This window comes from Rhea pennata, chromosome Z (genome assembly GCF_028389875.1).
Source record: "Rhea pennata isolate bPtePen1 chromosome Z, bPtePen1.pri, whole genome shotgun sequence".
NCBI classification, from domain to species: Eukaryota; Metazoa; Chordata; class Aves; order Rheiformes; family Rheidae; genus Rhea; species Rhea pennata.
Window position 1 is genome coordinate 57,946,515 of NC_084702.1, and position 27,924 is coordinate 57,974,438.

At 42.8% G+C, this 27,924-nt stretch overlaps 2 protein-coding genes across 3 annotated transcripts in view; one reads left to right on the forward strand and one right to left on the reverse strand.

The window, feature by feature from the left end:
- The window catches only part of THBS4 (thrombospondin 4), a 36,104-nt gene extending 18,386 nt beyond the window's left edge, over positions 1–17,718 (forward strand). Inside the window, exons 8-22 of the mRNA XM_062599167.1 lie at positions 385–522; positions 1,168–1,245; positions 3,700–3,852; positions 5,155–5,259; positions 5,559–5,666; positions 7,177–7,336; positions 8,064–8,182; positions 8,782–8,834; positions 10,415–10,608; positions 10,946–11,124; positions 12,086–12,134; positions 12,233–12,429; positions 13,058–13,230; positions 14,765–14,904; positions 17,507–17,718. Of these exons, the coding sequence (XP_062455151.1) occupies positions 385–522; positions 1,168–1,245; positions 3,700–3,852; positions 5,155–5,259; positions 5,559–5,666; positions 7,177–7,336; positions 8,064–8,182; positions 8,782–8,834; positions 10,415–10,608; positions 10,946–11,124; positions 12,086–12,134; positions 12,233–12,429; positions 13,058–13,230; positions 14,765–14,904; positions 17,507–17,568 (1,908 nt within the window). The 3' untranslated portion in view covers positions 17,569–17,718. The remainder of the gene's footprint in view (positions 1–384; positions 523–1,167; positions 1,246–3,699; positions 3,853–5,154; positions 5,260–5,558; positions 5,667–7,176; positions 7,337–8,063; positions 8,183–8,781; positions 8,835–10,414; positions 10,609–10,945; positions 11,125–12,085; positions 12,135–12,232; positions 12,430–13,057; positions 13,231–14,764; positions 14,905–17,506) is intronic.
- The window catches only part of SERINC5 (serine incorporator 5), a 51,358-nt gene continuing 33,364 nt past the window's right edge, over positions 9,931–27,924 (reverse strand). Inside the window, exons 12-13 of one of the 2 annotated variants that reach the window (XR_009961126.1) lie at positions 24,177–27,780; positions 9,931–11,154 (exon numbers count right to left, since the gene is read on the reverse strand). Coding sequence is in view for 1 of the 2 variants with exons in the window: in XM_062599168.1 (XP_062455152.1) it covers positions 27,633–27,780 (148 nt within the window). In the remaining variant the exon portion in view is untranslated. Of the gene's footprint in view, positions 11,155–21,044; positions 27,781–27,924 lie in introns of those variants that run through there. The other variant, XM_062599168.1, reaches the window with a different exon arrangement.

The window sequence follows — 27,924 nt, forward strand, 5'->3', positions numbered from 1 at the left end:
GGACAAAACGAAATGACAAGATCATGTTTTGGGCTGCAGTTATGTTGTTTTCAGACATTGTGGTCCTGCCCTTTACAGGGGGATGCTCAATCTCAGCGAAAGCTGAACCTACCCAACAAAAGGAAGGATGGGGAGCAGAGCTTGGGGTACTGCTACAGACTATAATGCAAGGTTATAAGTGTCAGTTAAATTTCAGAGATAGCTAAAGATCGATGGGGTCAGATAAGCCCGAGACTTTTATCTGCAAGCCAGCTCTGAACAGAAGATGCAGACATTTGCATGTAGCATTGCCTAAGCAATTTCCTGAGAGTTCTGTGTGTGTGGTCAGTAGCTGGGTGTTACTGAAGCATCAACATGTGCTCCGTTCATTTCTTATCCTTGCAGTGCCGTTACAATCCTTGCTTCCCTGGAGTGCGTTGTGTGAACACTGCTCCAGGTTTCCGATGCGAGACCTGTCCCCCAGGATATACAGGACAAACAGTCCAAGGGATAGGACTCAGCTACGCCAAGAACAATAAGCAGGTGAGTGGCAGCATCCTTGCAGCAATCTCCAGTGCGAGGGGCTAGTTTTTAATCAATATATATATCATCAATATATCAATTTATTTGTATTTCAGTCATTACATAATTGCCCTATGTAATTAGGCAGAGCTTAGAGTATTACTGCTCTAACTGATCGTTGTGTTTGCTTGGCTTTAATGAGAGTATTAACTGTCTAATAAGATTAGGATGGAGACAGGAAAAAATGTCAGTTTCTACATAGGCGCAACAATTTTAAAGAGAGGCTTTGTTGATTACTATAAACTCATTCAGACCTAGGAAGAGGAAGGATTTAATAGAAAAGGTCTGTTTTACTACAGTCTTTAAGAACTTTCCTGTACAGCTCTGCAGTGGGGACATAGTTCTCTTTTCAACTTTTATGAGTGAACCAGAAGCCCATCTGAAGTTTGACATTTTGACACTGTATCACAAAATGTCTCTTCAAGGTTGACTTGCGTGTCTGGAGAACCATCTAAAAATTATGTCTATGGGGTGTATCTGTGCCATTCTTAGAGCAGTTTCAGGAGAGGCTATGACTCTTTTTGAATTTAAACGTTGGTGGCTTTTTTCAGACTTAGATCCAAGTTGACTTATTTTTTATTTTAAGTTGTTTTATTTTATTGCTAGATCTGCTTAGACATCGATGAATGTCAAAGTGGTGGAGATGGACTCTGTGTTCCAAATTCCCATTGTGTAAACACTTTGGTAAGCACCTTTTCATTTGTAGCATTAACAAATTCATTGTTTTAAAATTCCATGAGACTAGGATTGTATTTGTTGCTCTGATTCAAGAGCTGAATAATGTAGTCTGTTTGTTGGCTCAATCTAAAGAATCACCTTTTCATGAATAATAGTAAAATAGTCCATACTTAATTGGTTCTTTACATGTACACCTGAGCTGCATCCTTATTTCTTTCCCTGAAGAACAGCAACAATTTTCTGTTTATCTTCCAGTTATGTGCATTACCCTCTAGTTATGTGTGTTTATGAGCATGTTATGGGAAGGAACCATCTTTGGAAGATTTTTCTTTACTTTCACATATCTCTACCTGCCTAGGAATTACTGCAGCAAGATGATCCTATGGGTGCCCTTTTTGTAGGAGTAATATCTTCACTTCATTAGGTTATCTGGTATATACAGTACCAGGTATCTCCTTATGTAGTACAGAGAGCAGGAGAGCTACATTTGGTACAACACATTTAATATCTGTAGACCTGGGAGATAATCCAGGAGAAGGAGCATTGCAGAACTAAAAATGGGGGGTTAAAAGATGTTATGGGTAACTGAGCACTGGAACAGGTTGCCTGGAGAGGTTACAGAGTCTTCTCTGCAGATAATTCAAAATCCATCTGGACACAACCCTGTGCTGCATGCTTTAGGTGACCTTGCTCAAGCAGGTGGTTGGACTAGCTGATCTCCAGAGGTGCCTTCCGATCTCAACCATTCTGTGATTCTGTGATACAGTCCTACAGAAGGGGCATATGACCATTTTAATGCTATGAAGGAAATTTGACCTTTTACTTATCCCACTGTCAAATACTGTTCTGCTACAGTAGCCTGCTGGCTGCGTAATGCAGGCTCTGTTCTTAACAGGAAAAAGCATAAAAACAATCTACAGGTGTAAAGATGGTACTTTCTGCAGCTGGGTATCATGGAGGCCACCAGTGACGTTCCAGGTGGTGTGTTTTCCTTGTGCATGGGCTCATCTAGCTAGGGACTGCTTTCACTGCTCACTGTATTTCTCTTTTTTTGGTACCAGGAACATTTCTCTCCCATGTTGTACCTATTGAAAGACTAGTCCTCTTCTGAAGGCTAGTGGTCCCTGTTTTAGCAGGGAAATGGGAAGCCTGCTCGCTGTCAAAACAGAGCAGCATGTTTTTTTTGTTTTTCTTTGCTCTTGTCTTCCTTAAAACTGTTGGATCAGGAGATGCTGCCTTAAAGGCTATTTTATTGCATAGAAGAGAATATATTGGGCAAGCTCAGCACACTTCAGAAGATTTTAGCCTGGCTTCAATTAGGAGAAAGTGCACAGATCATTAGGTTTTATGTCGGCCATGCCATTGGGATGGTCCAGTGATCATTTTTCTATTCAATCACCTGTATACCTTCAGTTTTGGACTGAAAGTATACAGACAACATAGAGTTTAAATCTGGAACAAAGCTAAGAAGGCAGGACAAAAATAATGCACAGTTGGTAGTATGTGTCTCTCTCTGGCATGGAGAACTGGGACAGTCCTGACAGTTCATCCAACAGGCTTTGTATGGGATGAGCAAAGTGGTCTGAAGCACCCTGTTTCACAAAGGGTGTGCATGAGTTTGTCAGAGATCTGTCTGTTTCTGTACTTTGACATATCAAAATAATCAATTGCTGTAAGAAAAAAAAAGATTGTTTTCAATTAACTTTTATGTCATAGATTACAAATCTACAGATATGTGAGATAGAGACAGAAACACATTAAATACCTAAATGAGACCCATTTTTATCAGCATTTATCTGCTTATATTGCATATAGTGATTGTTGCAGCATAAACTGGGATTTCTTGGCTTGGCTTCTTCTGGTTTTCTTGTGTGAGAAGTGCTCAAATACAGTTCATGAAGATCTACCCATGTTTCTGGGTAAACCAATGCAAAAGGCTGTGTCGACATTCTTACTGCCATTTCAGTAAAGATAACCAAATCTTTGACTCTTGAATTCCTTTCCAAGATTTAGCTCAAACTGACCTAAAAACATTTAAGGTAAAATGAAATAAACAGGGCAGATACGGTGAACTTCCTTGTCTTATTCCATTCTTTCACTCAGTCCCTAGCTGAGTTAAGGTACTGGTGAAATCTGTTTTACACTGTGATAAGAGCACCCACACAGGTTTGCTTGTCTGGCTAAGCCGATCTGATTAAGCAGGTGCTGCTGCTAAGTTTACACAAAGTTTTGGCACCTTGTCTCAGCAGGCATGAGTTGAGCATGTTTTCCAGCACATGATGTGGGAGCAAAACCTGAATGTTATGTAGAAAGAAAAGCGTGCTCACAGTGCAAGAGGCCTCAGTGGATGAAAGATTGTACTTGCACAGTGTAAGCAGTATGGCATGAATCTCACTGACACATTTGTTTAAAAAAAGAAATCCAGTTAAAAGACTCGCTAGTAACTTTTTGTTCCTACAGGGCTCTTACCAGTGTGGGCAATGCAAATCAGGATATACAGGAGACCAAACCAGGGGATGCCAGGCTGTGAGGAGCTGCAGAAGTCGAGCCCTCAATCCGTGCAGTGTCCATGCCCGGTGTATTGAGGAGAGGCGAGGCGAGGTCACGTGTATTGTAAGTAGGTGAACACGTGCATGCGTTCACAGTGAGAGCCAAACTTTCTGATGCTAGAACTGAGTGACTCTTTGTGGCCGTTTTATCAATACATTTTTTTTTTTTTAAACTGAATTATGGCACACAGCCGTACTCATATGCCATGTTTACTGTGTGGGCTGCTAGTGTCTGTGTTAACTAGATTTTTTTGTGAAGGGCGTTTTTAGCCCCTTCTGTAGTTTCCTCAGATAGGACTCTCAAGTGTTACTGCATGGAGAATGTCACATGAGCAAATTTCTCTCCTGACGTGCTGCTGCGCAGAGCGCATTTAACTACATAGCTGTGATCAGGGATGCAGTCTGCATACCCACAGTGCTCGCATTGCCTGCTGGTACAAATGATTCCTTCCCCCCCACCCCCAAGGGAGACCAGAGATTCCTAGCACAGGTGGCTGTACTGTACTTTGCAGCCCTAGGAGCAGGTGAGCACAAAGGGCGTGTGAATTCTCATTGTAAGAGTCTGACTGAAGTACGTTCCTTAGTTTTTCCAGCTTGCAAGGGGAAATGAGACTAACGTTGTGTCCTAAGCTTGGCTACAGTATATGCTTTTGCTAGCACTTGCTTTGGTCTCATTTTTAAGTGCATCTACTTCAAAGACTAAGAAATTAGGATATTTTAAGTTCATGCTGTAATGGGAGCGTGTCTAGATACTCATATTAGGTAAGTCCTCATATGAAGGAGAGATCTGGATTTGTAGTTCTATGCGTGTGTTCAACTACAACAGAACAATACAAATTAAGCCTGTGAGTGAAACAATAGTAATTTAATTTGCTGGCAGAAGCTTGCAGATGCCCTTGTGTTGCTGATGCAAACTCAGTAGCTGTTAACAGTTTCCTCTTAAAGCTTCCCCTAGTCACAGATGTATTGTGATACTGACGCACAGTCATGCCATCCAACTATGGTGCTAGGTTCATCTGCCTAAGTCCTCTTTTTTCTCTGCTTTCCCCACTGATGTATGAGGAGCTAAATTGCCTCCTGACAAGCATCTAAAAGAAATCTGTAGCCCTCACTGAAATTTTTAGGTGTTGCAGGCACACAGTCCATTTAGAATAGGTCTTGGGCTTTTTTTAGATGAGCCTAGGTACAGAAATCTTGAAATAAATTTTTTCTTTCCTCACCGAGAGATACTAAGGCATACTTTGCTGTACTTCAACATCTGTTAGTACCTTTTGCATATTACTGCTTTTCAAGACTGATGTGGAGTTTCCCTCTTGAGGTGACTCATTAACCTTTCCGTAATACTAGTATGGTGTTTTATTGTTAGTGTGGCATCGGCTGGGCTGGTGATGGTTATGTTTGTGGAAAAGATGTCGACATTGATGGCTACCCTAACGAAGAACTCTCATGCTCTGCTGAAAACTGCAGAAAGGTAAGAAGTTCTTTCTTCTTCCCTCATTCATGCTCTATGTTATTGTAGGATTAAGAATAGAAGAAACCTGACAAGATGCATTCATTTTTTTTTTCAAGTTACTGAATTCTTCTGGATAAATTGTATTTTATTTGATTAACTATTTAATGAAAACAATAATGGAAAAAGTAATTCAAACCATGATAGCATTCAGGTAACCCATAAATTACAGACTTTTCTCCCCCTTCCTCTCCCCCTCTCCCTCTTTCCCTCTTTCTCTCCCCCTCTCTGTTCTGTTTTGTTATGTTTGTTTTATCCAGGACAATTGCAGATTTGTCCCAAACTCTGGACAAGAAGATGCTGATGGTGATGGGATTGGAGATGCCTGTGATGAAGATGCAGATGGAGATGGCATTCCCAACGAGCAGGTGCTGCATAAATCTGGGCGTTTATCTCGGGGGGCAGGGCTCTGTATAAGCAGAAGGATCTCGTGTTATTGGCAGTAGGCAGTGATTTCAAAATTTGGTGTACTGTCATTTGCCAATGATTATCCCATATCTGTTACTGTCAGTACCCCTCTAAATCCTGCCTTTTATATAAGGCTAACATAAAGACCTAAAAAAAAGAAAAAAAAGTCTGCCTCACCAGCCTTAAGTCCCACCTGTTAATGCTCCATTATTTATATTTTAGCATTTAATTTTATTTTCTCAATGACAGCATTTCTGTAGAATGCACCCATTCTACAGAACATAGTCTTGTGCTTTTCTTTAATGCAGTCATGTGCTCTTTCACACTCTCCCATAACTTGTTTTTTAAGAACATAAGTTAGTGTGTTTTTTGTTTAAAGAACAGAGTGACCGGACAGCACGCTGTGTGAGGAATGCAAAGCCTGCTGAAATTAGTGGGTGTCTTGACAATAACTTCAAGAGCTTTGGATCAGGTTCTCAAAGAGAAAGAACTTTCCATGTGAGGATACAGCTCTAGAATATACTGGAGCATAAACTCAGACTATAAAAACTCTTTTGCTTTTGCTCCTGACTGTTACTCCACACCAAGATATTTGTGTGGTGTTGCTTAATGCAATTCCAAGGAAGAGAAGAAGGATGCTCTGTTTAGAGTACAAATGTCTATTTGGTGCTAGGGCAGACTAGCAGTCACAGAAAGTCTATTCTGGAGTATTTTGCTGCAGAGACAAAAATTCTGGCAGCTTGGAGCAATGGGCTGTATTAATGTTGCATAAGGAAAGATGTTAAATGCTCCTTCACCTGTGACTCTGCAAATCCTTTGCAATCAATTAACTGTTGTAAATTGTTGCTAGCTGTGGCTGTGTTTTGCCTCTTGCTGCATGTGTGTGGCAGGATGAGGACACGGGTGTGCTGAGTCAGGGAGGCACATTTACACCGCTTTAAAATCGGTCCCCCCTTCGTGCCTCCTGGTGGTCCTGGAGAGTCAATAGCATCTTAGGTGGCAAAAGAACAGGATTTGGGCCTTTTTGCATCAAGAAACATATTTTTTCGAGTGTTTCAGCTTTGGTTCAAGTCTCTACCAGAAGGGGGCAAACACCTTTCAGCAAGAGCACCTCAAGGACCAGTCAGGGCCTCTGAAGTGCAGCCTTTGAGACAGACTACGGGAGTCAGGGCTTCCGAACAGGTTACTTACATGGGTCTATCTGAAGTGAGAACCAGAAAACAAAGTTATAAATAAAGCCTTGTGATACTGCATGTTTGCATCCTGTGATGTGGTTGAAAACAGATAATTTGAGAGAACCACTGAAATCTGGTCCAGAACTAATACTCATAAAATGTCAAACTACTTGGAAGTTGCTGCTGCTTTTTCCTGAAAATAGAGATAAATACAAGGCTTATATAAATCCACTAAAGTAGAAATGAAGGATTCAGAGCCCAGCTCATACCTTTCTTCGGTCTTTGTCTCTTGCAGGATAACTGTGTCTTAGCTCCCAATGTTAACCAGAGAAATAGTGACCAAGATATCTTTGGAGATGCTTGTGACAATTGTCGCAGTGTGCTGAATAATGACCAGCGGGACACTGATGGTGATGGGAAAGGAGATGCTTGTGACGATGACATGGATGGAGATGGTCGGTATTTCTTCACTTACAGCTTCTGTGATGTTTGTGAAACTTGCCCATACTGTGCTGTGAGTTAGGAAGATTTCACCAGCTGCTAAGTGTCATGCAGCACATTCCCTTTCTGCATGAGACTTCTGGTTGGAGTCATCACATTTAGATTATTATATATCTTTTAGCTTCCTATTATATATCTTTTAGCCTCCATCTGAAGCACCATACACTTTATAATTTATACATGAAACACCGCTCAGCATATCTGTTAAGGGCATTGGTCATTCAGGAATTTCTTAAAGGCTCAAACATGTCGTAGAGTGTTTGAGTGCCCCAGCTGCTGCCTGTCCCAAATGCCCAAGAGCTACATAGTGTGTTATTTTCATTGCTGGAGGATGTTTAAAAGAAGTCATAAAATCACAACCCTTCACATGTAATAATGAAGAGGAAGTGTCCCATCCTGCAAATGATGACACAAGGAACAAGCTAGAATAAAGTGTGCATAATTAATAAAGTGTGCGTAATTAATGAGGTGTATGTTGTAGGGTTGAACAGGATAACTGTTCTTCAGTAAGATGCTTCTATTAATGAATAGACTAAAAAAAGGTTTGCTGTACAGGCTTACAGTGTCATTGCAGGATAAAGCAGTAACAGAAAAGGACTAGCATCTTAACAGTTCTTTATGTTGTACAGTGACGAATATAGGAAATCATTTTTAACTAACATCCAATCCACTTTTTCATAGGTATTAAGAACCTTTTGGATAATTGTCAGAGGATCCCCAACGCAGACCAGGAGGACAAGGATAATGATGGTGTTGGTGATGCCTGTGACAGCTGCCCTACTGTCAGCAACCCAAACCAGGTTAGCAGGCAGAAGGAAAAAATATCCTCATTTAGTGAGAGGAATTGTTGAGATCCAAAAAGATGCAAGAGAGCAAGGCAGGCAGTGCAGCCACAGTGCTCATCTTTTGACAGTGGGTATTTAGGAAGATTCTTTCCTAAGGACCAAATCCTGATGTCATTATTTAGCAAAACTTCTCCTGTTCCTAGGTGAGACATGAGGGAGAGTTTTAGTATGTTTGAAACTCTGATTAAAACCTTCGTAAGTAACAAAAAATGTGGGACACTTACTTACAGAAACACAGTAGATTTTTAAAGCCCCTTGAGAAATGAGCCTCAGTGAGAAATGAGAGGCACTTTTTTCCAGTAGTGGAGGCAACACTCGTTTCTTCACCTTGCTTGAACCACTCTAATCTAGATTAATCCTGTTTATTGCTAATCTATTTTTTATTTAATAAAATTGACTTTTTGGTTAGACAGATGATGTAAATAAGAGGATATGTTTTCAAAACAGAATGTTTTTCATGCTTTATTTTAATTGCATTTGATTTGTTTTAGTAGTGCCATTTTAACAGATGTCTCAGCAGCTGGTGCTGGAATTTTCTGTGTTTTCTTTTGCAGTCGGATGTTGACAACGACCTGGTTGGAGATTCCTGTGATACCAATCAGGACAGGTATGCTGGGTCACAGCTCGTAACAGCTTCAGGGAGGTGGGAGAAGCTAGTCTTGGACTGAACACGCTGCTGATTCCTGGAGAGGTCTGCTTCCTCAGACTAGGCTGGATTTAATGTCAATACCTCCCGATAGATTTATTAGTTCAAAAATAATGTTATCATTTATAAGCCTTGTTGATTCACTTCCCCATGGCAGTAAAGTAACGGAGCTTTCGCCTGTATCCCCACATCTGTAAACTCCCTGTGAGTCCCTATCTAGCTATAAAACTGGGCAGCAGCTTCTTAGTAAGGTAATGCTTTTTCATAAGCAGTTAAGTCTGTGAGTTTTCTGAAAAGATCTTTGTGTTTCAGAAACAGAATTTTATTGTCAAACACATGTGAAAACAGACCCCTTTGCTTAAGCACAGCAAGAGGGGCAAGGCTCCTCTCTGGCTTTTGCCTGCCCTGCGTGTTTGGGGGAGCGCATCCCGTGACAAGCTGACTAATGCCTAGCTAGAATCAGCTTCCACCCAACTGGCTTTAGGGGTGGCAGGTCTTCCGTCGTGCTCCTCACTCGAAGCAGAGGAAAGAGAAATGATAAATCCTGCGCTGACACCGAGTTTCAGCAGCTGCAGATGTTTGCACGGTTTCAGGCCGTTGGCAGTGCCAGGGAGCCTGCTTCCCTCCCCTTCGTGCCCTTGCCACCACCCTCAGTGCTTGGCAGCTGTTTTGCTGTTAGGTGAACATGGCCTTGTTTTTCCCCTTTAAAAAAGGATGTGTTTTCCTTTTCCCTCAGAGTAACTGACATGCATGGTAGAAGCACTGCAGCCCTCCCTGAAGTTAGCCTTGGTGTATGTGCCTGCTCCTCGCTGCATTTTATCTCAGCAGCAACTTGCTAGGTTAGCTGCTATGAACCAAAACTAAAGCACCTTCCTTAAGCAGGAAGGATAGGCTGGCATATCCTTAATCTGCCTGCACATCATGCTTGCTCTGCCTGTGCTAGGCGAAATGCTCCTGAAGGCAAACACACTTGGTTGTGGCTAAAACTCTTCTGTTTGTTGTGCGTGTATGAAACACCTGACTTCAGGCTATAGCCATAGCTCTTGACGTGATCTCTCGGCACAGGTCTGAAACAGAGAAGTGCCTCTGCACCTCTCCTGGGGAATCAAATTCAGTAAGGCTGGTACACCCAGAATCCAAGAAATGCAACAATAGTACCATGACTCCTAGTTTTTTTTTTTTTTCTTTTTTTAAACCTTAGATCAACAAGTTTTTTTTTTTTTTATGACTTTTTTTTTCCCTCACACACATGCACTTAACCACAGGATGAAGAAACAGTGCAGCTGCCCTTCCCTTCCTACACTCTTTTCTGCAGTCAGCGTTCATGTTCCCTATGACTCCTGGCTGTAAGCTGCTGAGACAAGCTGTGTGGGGTTGGGGGATGCTGCAGGATTTACCCTCATCTCTGAGGCTTGTCACCCAAGCCTGGTGACGGACTGCTAGGTTGCCCCTGTTGCGTTTCCAGCTCAGGCACTTGTGTGCTTTCTCATCCAGAAGCAGGAACTGATGGTGTGTGGTTCTCTTTGTGTCTGTACTTGCAGCGATGGCGATGGGCACCAGGACAGCACAGACAACTGCCCCACCATCATTAACAGCTCCCAGCTGGACACGGATAAGGACGGGTTGGGTGATGAATGTGATGATGATGATGACAACGATGGCATTCCTGACCTCTTGCCCCCAGGCCCTGACAACTGCAGGCTGGTCCCCAACCCAGGGCAGGAAGATGATAATGGTAAGCAGGGTCTTTGGGAGCCATTTTGGTGCTTACATCCCATGTCCTTCCCCAGGTGTTACACAAACACCATCACGTGCAGACACCACGTGTGTGGTATGCTCTCCCATGGCATCTGTCCTGGGAAGGACACCAGGAAGCACACAGGTCCTTTTGGCTGAGGCAAAGGTCTTTGGGGTCCCCTGCTCGGGGTCCCCTGCTCGATGTCCCCTTCCTGGGCACTGCAGGCAGTGGGGCTGAGACTCGCCTGCTCCTTGGACACCTCAATCCAGTGGCTAAGCTTCATGTGGCTTCTTGCTGCTCCACAAATCTGCTTTTGCTTCTCTGATGCATTCAGGTGATGGAGTTGGGGATGTCTGCGAGTCTGATTTTGACCAGGATACAGTAATCGATCGGATTGATGTATGCCCTGAGAACGCAGAGATCACCTTGACAGATTTTAGGGCCTATCAGACAGTGGTGCTGGACCCAGAGGGCGATGCGCAGATTGATCCCAACTGGATGGTTCTGAACCAGGTAAAAATACTTCTTGTCCTTCTTATCTGTCTAAGAAAAATAATTTGAAAACCACATTAATGCTGTCTCTACTGGACCTGTAGCCAACAAGTGAAAAAATGGAAACTCTCAGTCAACTGACTATTTTTACAGGAGCTATAATGAAGAAACTTTTTCGTAGCATATGACAGCTTGATGCTGTATCACTAATGAACTTAAATAGTTGCAGGCAAGAAGACTCATTCTGGGTGGATTTCACAATTGCTTAGAGGGCAAACATGAGACCTTCATGTCACCCTATTGAAATGGCTCTGCAGCAAATGCAATCTCATGAGTAATTCCTAAAACTTGAAAGTCAGACCTGTTGTGTAGCAGAGCATCTGCTCCTAGTTGGAGACCAATAACTTTTATTTACATGAACACATTTTAGTCTTCAGGAGACTAATGTATTCTGAGTCACAAGGAATGGGAAATTCACTCCCATTGCCAAAGTCTCTGCCAAGCCAGCTAAGCTGTATATGCTTGCCTTAGCCCACTCCTTGCAGTCAATTTAATCACAAAGCCTGTAAATAAAATTGTATGTTAGGACTTAAGAAAACAACAAAAAAATCAACAAAAATTCTCTTTCTCGATTCTTTTCAGTTGCATTGCCAATTCTGGCTAATTTCTGTGATTTCAGAAGACCTGAGGGAGGGAGGAAGGGAGGGAGGGAGGGAGAAGTAGCAGAACACATCTGGCCTGTTCTGCAATGGGAAAAGAAAAATTCTTCCCAACTCTGTGCACACAAGCAGCTGAAGCATTAGGATTTGATTAAAGGTCTCATTTAAATTCAGAGCTACAAGTGTTATAGACATGTTGTGAACAAAAGGAGGAGAGAGATGTTGGAGGTGCTAGTGGAAGGCCAGAAGAGGCTGCCCGGCGTAGCCAGCACAGTTCTTCACACACGCACAAGTCACTAACCACCTTGAATTTACCCTTACAGGGCATGGAAATTGTGCAGACTATGAACAGTGATCCTGGCCTTGCTGTTGGTATGTATCCTCTTCTGTGACTCAAGTTTTAAGCAGAAAAGCTTTTAGTACGTGGCCACATTTCTGCTGACTTGATTTTAACTTGTGTGTATCCTCAGGTTACACCGCTTTTAATGGTGTTGACTTTGAAGGCACTTTTCACGTGAACACGGTGACAGATGATGACTATGCTGGCTTTATTTTTGGTTATCAAGACAGCTCTAGCTTTTACGTGGTAATGTGGAAACAGACTGAACAGACGTACTGGCAAGCCACTCCCTTCAGAGCTGTTGCCGAGCCCGGCATCCAGCTAAAGGTACTGGCGGTAGCCCCTAGCCAGGGACAAAGCGTCCTCCGCAGCCTGGCTACCTGTCGTGCCGCGCGTTGGTCTCGCTGGCTGATCTGCCGCAGGCCACCCACCGCTCTGTGTGTTGGCCCTGCTGCCTGTCTGGTTACTCTGCCATTGCACCCTGGTGTCAAACCAGCTCTGCAGTCCCATTTGTGGCACTGTGTTTTAAGGAACTTCATCTCCAGCTGGAGCTTTTACTCCCTGCTCTGATTATGGCCTGCCTATAATTAGTCAAATTTAGACTCTGAATACAGCTTTAGAAGCACGGAGACAAACACATTAGGAGATTAAATTCAACCTGTTTGTTAGAAGAGGTGTCGTATTGCCAAAGCTAGTCTCACTGGTGGGAAACCAATGCTCTCCCCCATGGACTGCTCAGGCAGCCTGCTTCTCTATGGTTTCAGCTATTCAGAGAAGAAATAAATTCAGTTGTTTTTCCAGGCAAACAGTGGCTGCAGTTAGGAAACAGCAGTTACTGGCTTGGGAACAAGAAGGAGGGTGCTTCAGCAGACCTCGTCCCCACTACAAAAGGACTTGGAGCACCTGAAAGTGGCATCTCTCTGGTCAGTAGTGGAAAGCAATTGTATTTCTGCAGGCTGTGAAATCAAAGACAGGCCCTGGAGAGCACCTCCGCAATTCCCTCTGGCACACAGGGGACACCAATGATCAAGTCAGGCTGTTGTGGAAAGACCCCAGAAATGTAGGATGGAAAGACAAAGTCTCCTACCGCTGGTTTTTGCAGCACAGACCCCAAATAGGATATATCAGGTAAGACAGCCAAGGATAGAGAAGGTATTTATACACGTCTAACTAAACTGTTGTTTCTCAACATGTAATTTAGATAACAATCTGAGAGTTTATAATATGTCAGAGCTTTTCAGTGATGAAGCATTATAACAGGTTAGACTTGTGAAATTCTGCCTGCAGTTCTTTTCCTAGGTAAGACAATTCCAAGCTAAGCCTGTTTAGCTGGGTGTTGTAACTGTGCCCTACACTAATAGCTAAACTCCCTTTTCTGGCTTTAATAATTTGCTTTTTCAAGCTACTACTGACCACTATAAAATGCAAAAAATAAACTGCAGTGGCATCATCAGCCCAGGTTTTGCAATCTCGTGAAGCTGCTTCACAATCAGACATCTGCATGTGGCTGCAGTCTCTCTAGTTGCCCTAACTAACATACCCCCAAAACCGAAAAAGGTGGCAATCAGCATTATGAAATCCTTCAAACTAAAGGCAATCAGGCCCAAAGTGGATCCCTGCCAGCACGCTGCCTGCATTGCACTGCAATCAGTTTACACTGGTTGCAGACCATAACATGTCTAGCGAAGTTCTTCTGATGCTTCAAAGAAGCCTAGGAAAAAAGACACTTGAGCCAACCCCTCCCAGGAAATATGAAAGACAACAAACTTCATTCAGTACGCAGATGCTTTTGAGCTGCCTCAGCAATCGGGAAGTGAACTCAGGAACATAAGAGGAAGTGCTTTTTTTTTTTTTTCCCCACTTATTTATTTTATGAGGAAACATGGGAGCTTTCTTTACTTTCACCACCCCTTGTTTTCTTGCATCTCAGACCAGCTCCTAACACAGTGGTACTCTCATCCAAAATGAGGCCCTTCAGGCTCATCCTCCTGTACATCATTTACGCAGTACTCCAGAGGCTGAGGACGGAGTGCAGTCGATACTGTGGTAGCTTAGTTGGCTCCAGCATGGTCCTGCTCAAGCCCTCAGTACAGAGCACTTGCTGGGAATTGGCAGCGTGCAACCATTTCCAGAGTTATTTGGGAATCTTCTGACAATTCTAACAGGATGCTAGATCATCAAAACTTCTCCTAAAATGTAAAATTAATTCTAGGAAAAATCTCAGTTAAGCAGCTTTAAGACTCCAAACAGTTTGTTTGAAACTTTGTATACTATATATATATATATAAAAAAAAAAGTTTAGCTTTGAACTGTGTGAGACAGGTTCCATCTGGTCATCTTCAGCTGATCTAATCTGATTCTGTCTCCCCCCCCCCCCCATAATTATCAACTGTGGAAAATTTCAGCCTGACTGAGGACAGGAAGAAACAGTCCAAGGCTCTGGTGGGATGCATTTAAAGAACACCCCCTCCCACCGCCTTCCCAGCTCTTGCCAGAGTGCAGCGTTGCTCCAATTCCCAACCTGCAAAGGAGCTTACTTAACTGCTTTTTTTGCCCGTGCTAGGTGTGGGAGAACAGCATGTCCAAGGCTAGAATCAAAACAACTCATAAATATTACAGCCTCAGAAAAGACTTATGGGCCTTTCTGTTTGCTTTTTTTAAGGGCAAGATTTTATGAAGGCTCTGACCTAGTGGCAGACTCTGGTGTAACTATAGACACCACTATGCGTGGAGGACGGCTTGGAGTTTTCTGCTTTTCTCAGGAAAACATCATTTGGTCCAATCTGAAATATCGCTGCAATGGTAATATTTCTCTTATGTCATTTTTAGCTAGCAACTAGCAAGTGGCAGTTGAGAATTGGTATTGTGGCTGTTGGATTAAGCCATCTTGCATCCTTTCCTTTGCTTTTCATTTACAAGTTATTCACAGCTGTGAAATGCCTCCCCTGACTCCAGCAGTGCACTGCAGCTCAGCCAGACAGGAACTAACACCTCAGAGCTGCTCCTCCCAGAGCAGTCACTCTGCTACAGAGATTGTGCCAACTAAGTAGTATAGCTGTCATCAGAGAATTAGAAATATTATTTAAAAGCAACCAACCAAAAGCTAGTGCTGTTGTGGGAGTTATATACGCACAATAAGCTGAGGACATCATGCATAAAGGATGCCCTGAGCACAAGATGAAACCAAATCTGGAGATCCAGTGGGATCAGTCATCAGGAGTCTGCACGACTTCTGTACTTGCTCGTTGCTCTCGCCTGTAGGAGGACAAGATCATAAGACACCCTTGACATAGGGAGAAATCCTCCTCAGACTCTGTGGAAACACACTGGTGCTCTCCCGTTGCAATAAGGTCCTCACAGTTTAGCCCTGATCTTCCACTATAAAAAAACATTATTAAATCTTGCTAACTCACACAAACTGACCACATCCAGCTGTTTCTGCCCCAGCAGCAGTTCAGTTAGCTAGAAAAGGGGTTGGAGGGACTTCGCTCCTCCCACATCAACCCCTGCCTGACTAAGGCAGCCATGGGAAAATAAGTTACAAGCCAAGCTGCGATTGTTTCCTTGTTTGCTTTCTGTGGGCACAGATGCTGTGTGGATGGGCCCCAGCTCTGGCACATCTTCCACTGTCAGACCTGTGTTCTCAGGCACTTGGTACTCACAGGCAGGCACCTGTGACTGATGGTTAAACAGGGGAGCTTCTAAGTAAGCAAATGGTGCTTAGAAGTAAAAATTAGTTGATAAGAATCCCAAACAGTATACCATTTCCCAGAGAGCATGTTTCAAAGCTGCCACCACATTTGCACTTCCTTGGCAGAGAGCAAGTGTAAGAGTCTAGTAGTTTCTGACCAGGATCTTTTACATATTCCATACACAGGGAGAGTGCAATGTTTTACATAAAAGTTTACTTTTGAAGATACTTGATATTACATGGGATTTTTTTCATTTAGTAGAATGATCCAGCAATATCCTGAAATCATAATACAATTCAATCTCAATACCACTGTGATTGCCTTGACCAGCCTCTGTAATATGCTCACCATCATGATGCTGGGCATCCTCCGTCACCAGGAAGGAGTATGTGGGTTGCAGCCAACTCAAGCCCGTTGCTTGCCCGTTTGCTCTCTTCAAATTTCCCTTGTTAGTTGTTGAGGTTTTACACTGGATGTTGGGCTGAGCCATGTATGTGCTTCCTCTGTGCTGATCTGGCTAATCTCAGGGAGAGACTCACACTGGTTTGATCAACTCAGGAAGAAACATTTACACCTGGTCCAATTAATGGCTATGACTGCGTATCTAAAAGGAAGGTCACTCTCTGGCCCCCTTTGTGTTGAGATAAAGTCAGTTCTCTGTGCAACAACTATGATTAATGAGTCACATCCTACACTATTCCTGAGCTTCTGGGGCACCTCACCCTTGCCCATCTCCTCTGAGCCTTCTCCCACTGTAGGGTTATTGCTCAGTAACACAAGCACTGGCTTTGCTGCAAGTGTTGCAGTGACTCAATAAAACCCACGCAGGGAGGTCTCTTAAGAGTTCCCAGAAACAATTCTTTCATTTTCAGACCAGCTTCTACATTTGCAGAAAAAGCTCAAGGAAAAAGCCTTCTCAGGAGATGGAAAAAAAAAAAAAAAAAAAAAAAAAAAAGAGAGAAGTATTGATCTAAACAAAAGTTTTATTTTGTTTTGTTTTTTAAGTAAGTTTAATGTTACCTGTCCTGGGCAAGACTGGAAATAATCAAATCAAAGTAGAGGTCAGGTAGTTCAGGTTCAGTGTTGTGAATCTCTCCAGGTGAAGTGTCCTGAGACCTGACAAAGCAATACTACAAACTCAAACATTAAAACAAAAACTGCAATTATTCTTGTAACATTGACCCATCTCCAGCTCCCTTTGGCGAGTTTGCATTTTTTTTTTTTTTTCCTGACAGCTACTGCTGGTTGGGTTAATGTTTCTGCCCCTTCCTACAGCACAAAAAAAACATCACAGAGGAAGCTGAATTAGGATACATGAGAAATAGAGATGCTGGCAGTACAGATCCAGTATGGTGTACAGAGCAAGACAAATACCTTTTTTCCCCTCCTTTCTGGTCAGTGTGCATTAACACAAATGTAAGAGTGGAAGCCACAAAGCTTTTAGGTGGCAGTGTGATTTGTACATTGATAGTACTCCATTACAGGCTCGCATTGGAGCGCTCATTGTCTTGCTAGCCTCTCAGTGCTTTTTAGCAGCATGGGGCTAAAACTGAAAACATTCCCAGTTCATTCTTTAATATGTAGGCATAAGTTACCTTAAGTTTTTTTTTTTTTTTTTTTTTAAAAAGAAAAAACAAGTAGTTGAATTAGTTTCTTAAGTGGTGCTCGGTTTTGTTAGAAGAGGCTAAACTTGCATATTTTCCTGTTTTCAGACACAATCCCAGAGGACTTTCAGGAATTTCAAGCTCAGCAATTTGGTGTTGGTGATATTTAAGGAAAGGCAAACTAACATTGCTATTGCAAACAATAAAACAATGCATTCTAAAGCCTTATATGATTGTTGTTTCAAGAGTGCAAACTGCGGCTTTTTCTCATTGATGTAACTATGTCAAACTTTTTTTTTTGTATAAAAATGAAAATAAAAGGAGACAAAATAGACTGAGGCTTATTTATTTTCAAAGGTGCTCTAAACTCTATGAAGATTCATGCAGTGTAAAGACACCTGCTTAAAACACTCTCAGGATCAGTTTGAATCTACTACTATCTTGGATTTACTATTAAACAAGGTGGTAGGAAGAAAGGGCAGTTTTGTCTGTCTGGTACAAGGTAGAAGCTAAGGCTTCACAAAGACAGAAAAAGAGGAGGCTGCATCCAGCAGGAAGCGAGTGTTGGAAAAGATGGGCGCTGCCTGTCAAAGCACAGCGTTTCACATAACCTCTTCCAGGCCTGCTTCGTGCCCCTGGTAAGAAAGGAGGAAGTTTCATCTCCTTCAGGGCTCTAAGTCCTTGGGAGCTTTAGAAGAGGTCTGCCAAAGGTAACTAAAAGAGCTCAATTAGACCTCGCCTCTGCCCTAGAAAACCGTGAGTACACGATCACATCTTGTAAAAACCAAAAAAAAAGCTGACTGCAGGGAGTGGTATTCCGAACTCAGATGCTGTATGACTAAAAGCCAGATTCAGACAAACAAACCAAACAGAGATAAATGCAGAATGATCCCTACAGAGAAACTAATCCTAACTTTCAAAGACTCAAAGCCAGGCTTTCACTCAGAGCTGAGCTGAGCTCTCCAAACAGGTATTATAATCTCAGGAAAATAAATCACTAAGTTAAAAAAAAAAAAAAAAAAAAAAAAGATTGAGTTAAGAAAGAAATGGAAAAATTAAGGAAAGCCAAAACAAAAGCATCATCACTGCACAAGAGACAGTGTACACTGAATACATCCTTTTTCAGAACAAAGCTAGAAAGAAGGTAAGACAACAGCCAAGAAAAGCTGCAGAAAAGCACATTCCAGGCTACAGAACAATTCCTTTAAGAAGGGCAAAGGCAACCAGTGCTTTTACCTGGAAAGAAAAAAGGCAGAGGGATACGATAGAGTTTAAAGTCACAAGTAGCACTGACACAATGACCAGCAGCTCTTGTTTTCCAGTACAAGCCTACAAGGGAAAATACTGCATTGAACTATCAGGTGATAGCATCAAAACAAAAAATGGTTCCTGTTCCCTTTACAAAGAAAAATACCCGTAAGGTTTTGATGCTGTCAAAGGCCTGAGCTACAGGAAGACGGTTCACCAAATTTCATTTCACGTTTTCACTGCCAGTTCCAAGGCTCCGGGCTCAGTCCCCTCCGGGAGCTGCCACGATCTTGCGGCGAGGATGATGATGCTGGCACGCCCCACGGACAGCCGGGGGGCAGGTAAGTAACGGGGCCCACGCTTGCTCGTGACAAAGCCTCCGGTGTCAGCCCCTTCCCCGTGACTTCACTAAACCAACTTCGCTCACCAAACTTTCAATGGAGGACTGAAAGCCTATTTACTCGGGGAGAGTTGTGTGTGTGGGGGGGAGGGGAGCACAGAAGGTGTTACGTTTTTGGGCAAACTGTGCTTAAAAAATGAGCAAAGACCCTTCTCTAGTCGTATGCAACTCTACCTGCAGCATCGTTCGGTGAGGAACTGGACGCCAGATCGCAGAGCACATTTCCATCTTCGATAATTCGCGTTTCCCTGGATGCAGCCTCTTTTCCAGAGAGCAGTCGGGCCCGAGCGGCTCTTCGGGCAGCCTGGGTGGAACAAAGTTACTCGTAGCACGTGCACCATGAGCCCAGCGCAGCCGGGGTCCTCCCGGCCGGGAGCGTGCGCACTTGCACAGCTGAGCCCCAACGTCCCTACTGTCCGGCCGCAGCAGACCGGGTGCGCGCCAGCCAGAGCGCTGCAGCACGCACAGCCTCAGCTGGGAAACGTGAAGCGGCCAAGCCAGCTGCCAAAATCCCCTCCAGCCCTCCCGCCTGTGGCCGGAGGCTCTCCTCCTGCTCGCCGACTAGCGCGAGCTCCAGCGCGTTGGAGCTTGCCAGGTTCCCAGTGCTCTCCCAGCCTACAGCATGGCCAAGCTCCCCGCGGTCGGCGGCAGGATGCTGGAAGACAGGCTACCGCCTCTCTGGCTTTGGGGCTGCCAAAGGCAACTGCACAAAGTTGCGTGTTGCAGCTAGGAGCTTCTGACATCCCCAGCCAGAAAAGGGATTTGCTTGCTAAACTGCCAGCACAGGAGGTAGCCAGAGCTCTGCCAGCCAGAGCAGCCTGTTGGCTCTCGTTTCAGAAGGTGATTACGGGACTATGTAACTGGATGCTAGAGCTCACCACAGTATAGCAACATGACAGACCTTCCCAGCTGCTGGATGGCCAGCGAATTCAAACCAGCAAAGTCTCACTCCTGCAGATAGAGCCTTGCTCTAATGCCACGCTCGAGCCTTGGGAAGCCCTCCTGCCCAAGTTTCTATCAGAGCCTGCAATCCCTGCGTATAAGCATTCAAACAACCTCCACTTGTACCACCACCTCATCCTGGCCCACTGTGCAACACACAGAGCTCCATGCGTGGCCTTTGGCAAGTAAGGACATTACAATCCTACATCTCTAAAATACAGCGTACAGCCCTTTCTTGCCACACACAGCCTAACGCGCTAAGCTGCGGTTAGCCCTAAGCAGCATCTGCAAGCACTTTGGTGCTCTTGGAGTCACACAGCTCATGCACACCAGGGTCAAAAGCCTCAGCAAAGGTTAACGCTTTCCCGAGTGCTGCAAAAACCATGACAAACACACTTCAAATGCATCTGTTCCCTAAAGCCCACCTCCAGAGCTGAGCTATGAGAAAAGACCAAAGTCCTACGGGGGCTCGAGCAGCCAGGCTGCGCAAGCCCCCACGAAGTGCTCAGTGAAGGCTGCAGGCAAGGCGGGAGCTGCTGCTGGGCTCGGTGGCCGGCCCTCTGCTCGCTCAGACTCCACCGGCTGCATCTCGCAGCCGCGAGACGCTCATGTCCCAACCAAGCGAGCTACTGCCGTGGCTCTGGTGAACTCAGTCATGTCACCAAAGACGGCCAAAAGGCAGCTGCACCTGGGACATGCCAAAACCCCGCTTAACGGAGGCCCACGCAGAGCAAGGTGCAAAGCAGGGACGAGGGCTGACAGAAATGCAGTGTTTTCTTCAGTACAGATCCAGGTCCTCAGCTCAGCAGCTGCCCACACCTTGCCGTTTAGATGACTGAGAAACATCAGGTATCTGTGTGCAACACAACTGCACAGGCTTCAGTGCTATACTTAGCCTGGAAAATATTTTGTTTGCACTTTCAGCATTATCCGACACATCTCGGAGAATCAGAGTATGCAGAACAAATCCCACCGACAAATCCATGCGAGCCTGCGATGCTCTGCAATCTCGTTCTGCATAAGCATAAAACAGCATGTACAGAAAAAGCCACACAATTTTTCATAAGCCAACCTCTTTTTGTTAGACCACATCCAAACTTTGTGAACAAGAAACACTAACCAATTTACTTTTACCTGCTTGGTAACTCTTTATAGTTCATATATTTATACGCATGTAAAATTTCTCTTCAAATGAGTTGATTTTACAGTTTTATATATCACAATTCCTTTCGAATGTAAGAAAAACTTTATTGGTCCATTAAACATTAAATCTATAACAATACATTCACTCAGTATACAAAAGGAAGTGTTTGTAAAAACCATTAACATGCTTTAAAAAGGCCAAACTGTTTTCCATTTTACAATTAGGTTCTTAGAATTCCCTCAAAGAAGTGTTACATGTACTACAGACCACATTTGCCAAAAATGTTAAACAAACTAGCAAACCTCCATTTCCCTGGGCTATAGCTTAATAAAGTAAAACCACACGTACACACCAAAAAAGCTCCCTTGAGATATTAAAAACCTTAAAAAGGACTAATTAAAAACCTCTCACCATTGAGAAAAAGTATTTCAATTTTGAATAGTTTGCATCCAGTTTTTGAATATACCATAAAATAGACTAAACACCATGGATTTGAGGCAAGTAAAAAGCAGGCAATCAACTGTATATTCCTTGTAAATATTTGCCCAGCTTTTACATGATAAGTTGAAAATTTCATTTTCATTAAGTTTGCACAAATGGCCAACAACACCTAAGCACCTGGACATGTATCGGTAAGAGAAAAATAAAGCTAAGGTATGAGTAACGCTACACTATTTCCCTACAGCTTTCCAAAATTTTTCTTGGCTTCGGACTGAGAATTCTTTGGCAAAACCGCAGCTCCCCTGCTGCACCCCACAGTTCTGACTAACAACAGCTTGGAAGCTCGAAGATGTTGGAGAGATTTCAAAGCTGACAACTGCAACTCTCAGTCTGTGCAAACGGCTTCTATTCTGCAGTAGTCTGAGCTATCAGAGCCTGGGAAATGGGGGAAGCCAATTCGGTTTATATTTTAAATAAATTCAAACAATTTTCTTTGTAATAATGTATTATTAAGCAGGTGTGGAACCGTTCTAAATCAGGCGTGGAAAAAGAGATAAATAGATTTAAGGCCTACTTGAAAACTACAAAAGCAGTTGTCATGCCAATCTTCGGGCCTCAAGTCCAAAATTTCTGTTCCAAACACTGCGCTGCATATCCATATCCTCATTTCGGGACACTCGGGCATTATGCCTTTTGGACGTTGAAAAGGCACAGAGGTATCAGTTCGTGTCCTGTTCAGAGCATAAAAAGCCAAAGCTTTCTAAGCTCTCGACCCCTGGCATTCCCTTTAGTCATGTGAATTGCTCGGTTCAAACCGGCATTTACAAAACTGAGCACAGATAAAGTAAAATTTCACTGCATTGATTCTGTTTTCCTCCAACAAGGACTTGCAAAGGAGGAGGACCAGGCCACCTCAGAAAACAGAAGACAGGAGTTCTCACGGAGACAGAACCGAGCCAAATATCATCATCGTGATATTTGATATATAATCATGACCCTCAACTTTGCTTCAACGCTGCAGGTCCTCCCATAAAAAGGAAAGGACCCTCTGCAGCCGGCAACAGCGTTTCTATGCCTGAGGACAGCCCAATGGACAGGGAGCAGAAGGCGAGCTAAGCAGGTTTACAACACCTTTAAAAAACAAACCCCAGGAGAAAAGGCAAACAAAAGGAAGGGATACGGCCTGCAAGGAAAAGATACACAATTGCTTCTGAAGCTCAGAAGTGAAGATGATAATAAAACTGTAGCTGCAGAAAATCTTACTAATCTATTCATACACTATTTCATGATATTTTGTTTCACAAAGTTATTTAGGGGAAAAGCATAAATAATTTATAACATATTATAAAAATGGACAGTGAATTATTTTGTTACCAATCAGTTCAGAAATTCCCATGACATTGTGAGCTGCTGGTTAAAGTTAAAGCAGTGATATCTTGAGTTCCCAAACTCTCCTGATGCACTGGTCAGAAACAGAGAATTATTAGAAATCAGGTACTTGCAAGTGGGACGATTGCCTTAATAACAACATTCTAGCCCAGAAACGTCTGCACTAGTGGGTAGTGAAGCAGTTGTATGTGCACAGCTTATAATCTCAAAGCTCTTCAAGATTTGTAAAGGTGCTAAAAACAAACAAATAAATAAATAAATAGGCATGTAGTGTTCATGATTCTGCGAAGGATAAACCCTCTCTCTGGATTATGCATACATTAGCAACACCAAATTACCCGTTTCAGAAGAAAGTGGCCCATCCAGCAAGGATTTATTGAATAAGCTGGGTAAGTATGAGCTTTTCAAATCTCATGGAAACTCTTCAAGTTCAAAGTTAAAAGCATCACACAAGCATGATTCTGATTTGCAATCACAGTGCAGCTCCTTAGCTAGCGTCCACCCACGAGGGCAGCCCGCACACTCTGAGGAACTAGGTGGTAAACAGCAGAAAAGTGGATCCATTTGTTTTCTACGTGTTCTTCATAAGATTTTACAGTCTCGTTCATTAGATCAGGAGTTTGGGTTCAGAGGTTTGCTTTTCGAGCTTGTCCCCTGGTTTTACCCCAGAGAAGAACCAGTAAATAATTTGGGCTCTGAGTTGCCTTTGTGAGAAAAACTAAAACTGTTCCAGTCTCAGGCAGAAGTGCAGCAGCAAACTTCCAAATAACTTCTCCTCTAATAGGGAATTTGAAAAAGTAGGACAACACCAGTAAAATAATTCCACCCTCCCGGCAGGGCTAACTCCTGCCAACACCCTCTGCTCCTCCAAGAGGCAATTAAACCGTAACATTAGTTGAAATTCAAGTTAAACTAGAGAAAACAAGGACATGTTCCCTGGTCTTCTAGTCTTTAAAACTGACAGCTTTCTCGCTTCATACAGCTGGAAAATACTAAGGCACAGAAATACTGCACAGCTCGTCTCTGGTCAGGAACAAATCCTAGAACGGTCATGGTACAAAGCACACGTCCGTGCAGAGACACTGCAGCGCTGACCACGCCGAGCAGGGCAGCAACCTGCGCTTGCAGGTGTGGAGACAGAAAGTTCTGTCCACGGCTTAAATGCAAGTGTACACCACCGCTACTTTCATTTATTTACTAAAGCGTCAGGTTACCTGTGAGTTTTCCCAGTTCGTCCTCCCCTGCGCAGTCACATCCCAAGCCAGGCTGCTCCCCAGGAGTTTGTCAGGCATAGGTTAGGGGTCTTCCACGTGCGCAGCGAGGACGACTGCGCCGCGCGTGCGCCAGCTGTAACGCGCAAGGCACCACCACGCTGTCCCAGGCTCGGTTTGGGCTGCATGGCTCCAGCGCCACCTGAATTATTAGCTCGGAGAGCAGCATGTATGAAGGCACTTAAAAAAAATATTAAAAAGCCTATTTGTGTGAACTGTTCACAATCTATGAATGGGATATTTGAATCTTAAAAATCCTAGTCTAGGATTTTATGAAGTAGTTGAACGTGGGAAGTTCACAGTACAGGTTTTACAACTAATGCTAAGTCTACAATATTTGCCTGCGCTGCAGGAAGTGATTCCTCGCTAAGGAAATAGAGGCTTTGCACACTGAGGCGCCCAACAGTCACTGTTTCCTCAGAAAGGTCTCAAATCCACAGCTGGATTTGGAGCCTCTATGTGGAAAGCCAGGTCCAACTGAAAGTTATTTTTGGAGTCTTCTCCCATAATACTAGTTAAGAAGCAAACAAAGCAGAGGAGTTCCACACTGCCCCATTCCCATCCTACGTATACCTGCAGACCTTGATAAATTTAAGGTCAACAGTGGGTGGACCAGGAGGATGAAGGAGTAACTCAGTGACTCAGTGAGGCGAGTGCTGTGTAAGAAAAACAGACTCATGCCTCACTCTGGAGTTTCCTCTTATGACCCTATTTTCTCCATTAAAAAAAAAAAAAAAAAAAAAAAAAAAAGCTATTTCCCTAAATACAAACTATAAAAAATGAGCATGAGGTGTATGATGACTTTATGTAGGCTGGTACTGCCTACACTAAGAAATCATTTTTGTAAACACCCATTGATCAAGATCTGTACTAAAACAACTTGACATATTGTATGCCCTTCTTCTGCAGGGCTCCTTGCCCACAGATTGTTTTGCTATTAAAAAAAAAAAAAAAAAGAAACAGACTTGGTTTCTTATGCTACAAGGTATTTGTGAGTAGAAGGCAACTCCCGCAAGCCTCTGTACATAAGGGAACAGCTTTACCTGGGGAGGGGATGAGAGTCTGGACTATATTAGTTGCAGTTCTGACACTGAATCAAGATTGTTTATCAGAATAACTGCTACAAGTTTGGTGAGACAACTGTTAGTCTTCATTGCACAGTCCATAAGCTCTCATCTTAGAGATGGGACAGATAAACCCTTCTAGTTTGTTAATGCATTAAAAAAAAGGCTCTTCTGCTAGAAAAAGATCTGTGTGGCTGGACTCCAAATGCAGTCAGAGACAGAGTCGGGCTTTCATGCTAGCAGAGCTCTTGACAAGATTAGAGCCTCCTAGCAGAAGCAAAAAAAGATAAAAGCCTGCCTCTATCTCCAGAGCTATTTGCTGCTTTCCTAACTCAACTACTTTCTTCTCCTAGAAGCAATCAGGGAGAAGAGGAGCAAGTTTCACCTCTGGGCAGACCTTCCCCCCAGTTTTCCTCATCAGATTACACGATAGGGGAAATCTGAGGGCTGGTGTGCTCCTGATGGCTGGGGTAGGCACTGTAAGTTTACAGGCCTGCAGATTCACGGGTTGTGCTCGAGGTGAGAGTGCACGGAGTTGGGAAGATCACACCTCTAGTGAGCTCTCCATGGGGCAGGACCCCCACGACTCCCGAGCAACAAGACAGCTAGAAATATTAAAAGCCAGCAACAGCACCACTGGCACGTGAAGGTTCTTCACCAGGTGTGCATTAGCTACCAGTGACTACTACAGAACAAATAAGACCTGCAAATACTCTGGCCATCTCACTGGCCTCTGCTGTACTTTTCTGCATTTTGTAGAAAGCATTGGGTGAAGATTTAAGGCTCAACTTTATTTAAGAAAAGAAATGCTGCATAGGTGGATTTATATCCTATTTTGTGTTTATATATAGAGAGATACAGAAAAAAAAAAACCAAAACTTTGAACTAATGTAAGTCATAAGTTTATCCCACAGGAATGTGGATATATAAAGTGTGTTCAACCTTATTCAGCATTTAAAATGCCTGAGGTGCTGTTCTGCGGCAACTCATCTATTTAGAGCAAATAAAAGTGACATGGTGGGTTTAATATTGTTAAGTCAGCCATTTTTACTAAGTCAGCTGCTGCCACATTTGTGTTTTCTGGTTTTATTTTTTGACTGCTTATCCCACTGCTTGGAACCTGAGTTCTCTAAAAGAAGTTTAGTCTCTACTAAAAGACTGGTTGGCTAACGCCTATTCCCGAAGCAAAACTCGATTAACATCAGAGAAGTATAAAAATATAAAGTTAGAAAGATTGTTTTCCAACCATCACACAGGCAGAAAAGGAAGATAACACACTGAAGTCCTTTTTTCTGACTATCACTGCATTTCAAATATTATAAAACTGCTAATGAAAACAGAACTGAAGAGCCTGGGAAATCTTTAGATACAAGTTGAAACAGCAGGTTACAATAGTAACTGAGCAATTCACTTTTAAAGTTATCAGTAACTGGAAATGTTCCTGTAATTAGCATTCCTGCAACAGTAAAAATTCTGAATAAAGAATGTACCGTATCTTATATCCCTGTACAGAACACAGTTTGCAGTTCAATGATCTGGTAAAGCAAAACTGGTCAAAATTAAGAGTTTAAGAATTTCTGTGTGCAAAACATCCCTTCTATTAATAACAGGACCAGTTTTGAACTACATAAAATATTCAGGTGCCTTTTTAAGTTATAATAGCATAAATACTCTGTTATCATTGGTATGTTCCTTTCTCATACTAGGTTTGCAATAACTTAATATATTTAATATTTAGTTAAACAATTTTTAGTAGATGCTTTGGCAGTCAAATTCTTACATATTCTCTATTTCTACAAAAGTATTTAGGTGCATTTTTGTGAAAAAATATCTGGAGACTACTTAAAAGAATTATATGCTGCACAGAATAGTAGTCCAAACCATCACTGCAATTGCTGCAAAAGACTAGTTAATAAAAGAGTATTAAAGGGAATGCATATTTGCCAGAAGATACCCAACATTCACAGGAAGAACATACATTTCCACCTTTTTTTTTTCTTTTCTTGCCAGTGAAGTTGGAGAAAGATTGTCAGTTATTCTAAAAGCATTTCACTTATTCCAGTTTACGTAACAATCTTGCTTCCTATACTCTACACATCAGTTACAAAAATCTTTGAACAGATACTTCTCTGGGACACCATTTGTCCATTACAATTAGAAAAGAGTAAAAAAAAAAATCTTCAATCATTAGTTTTATCTGACTGAAAAGTTACTACCTAGTAGGTTATGACAATTGGACAACAGTTATTTCTTCATTATAAAGTGACTGTTTTTTTCTATTTGTAGCAGAAAGACAGAGGTTAAAAAAAAAAAAAAAGGATGACCTTCTGAATCTTCATACTGAAAACTGTCTTGTTGGGCAGCAGAGAGGAGCAATTAGAGTCCATAAATACAGAAAGACACAAACCCAACAGGAGACCATCTTAATCCAGAAGATGGACCAGGTGCCAGTGAAGAATTTTTCAATCTGAGCACTTTCATAACTGTTAAGGAAAAAAAGGCAAGAAACTCACTAAGCATATCTATTCACATCTCACACTGAAGTACCCTCTGCTGTTCTGAATGTGTCACAAACTTCAAGTAACTTAACACAGATCCACAGATCTGAAGCAGAGGACAGCAGTTCT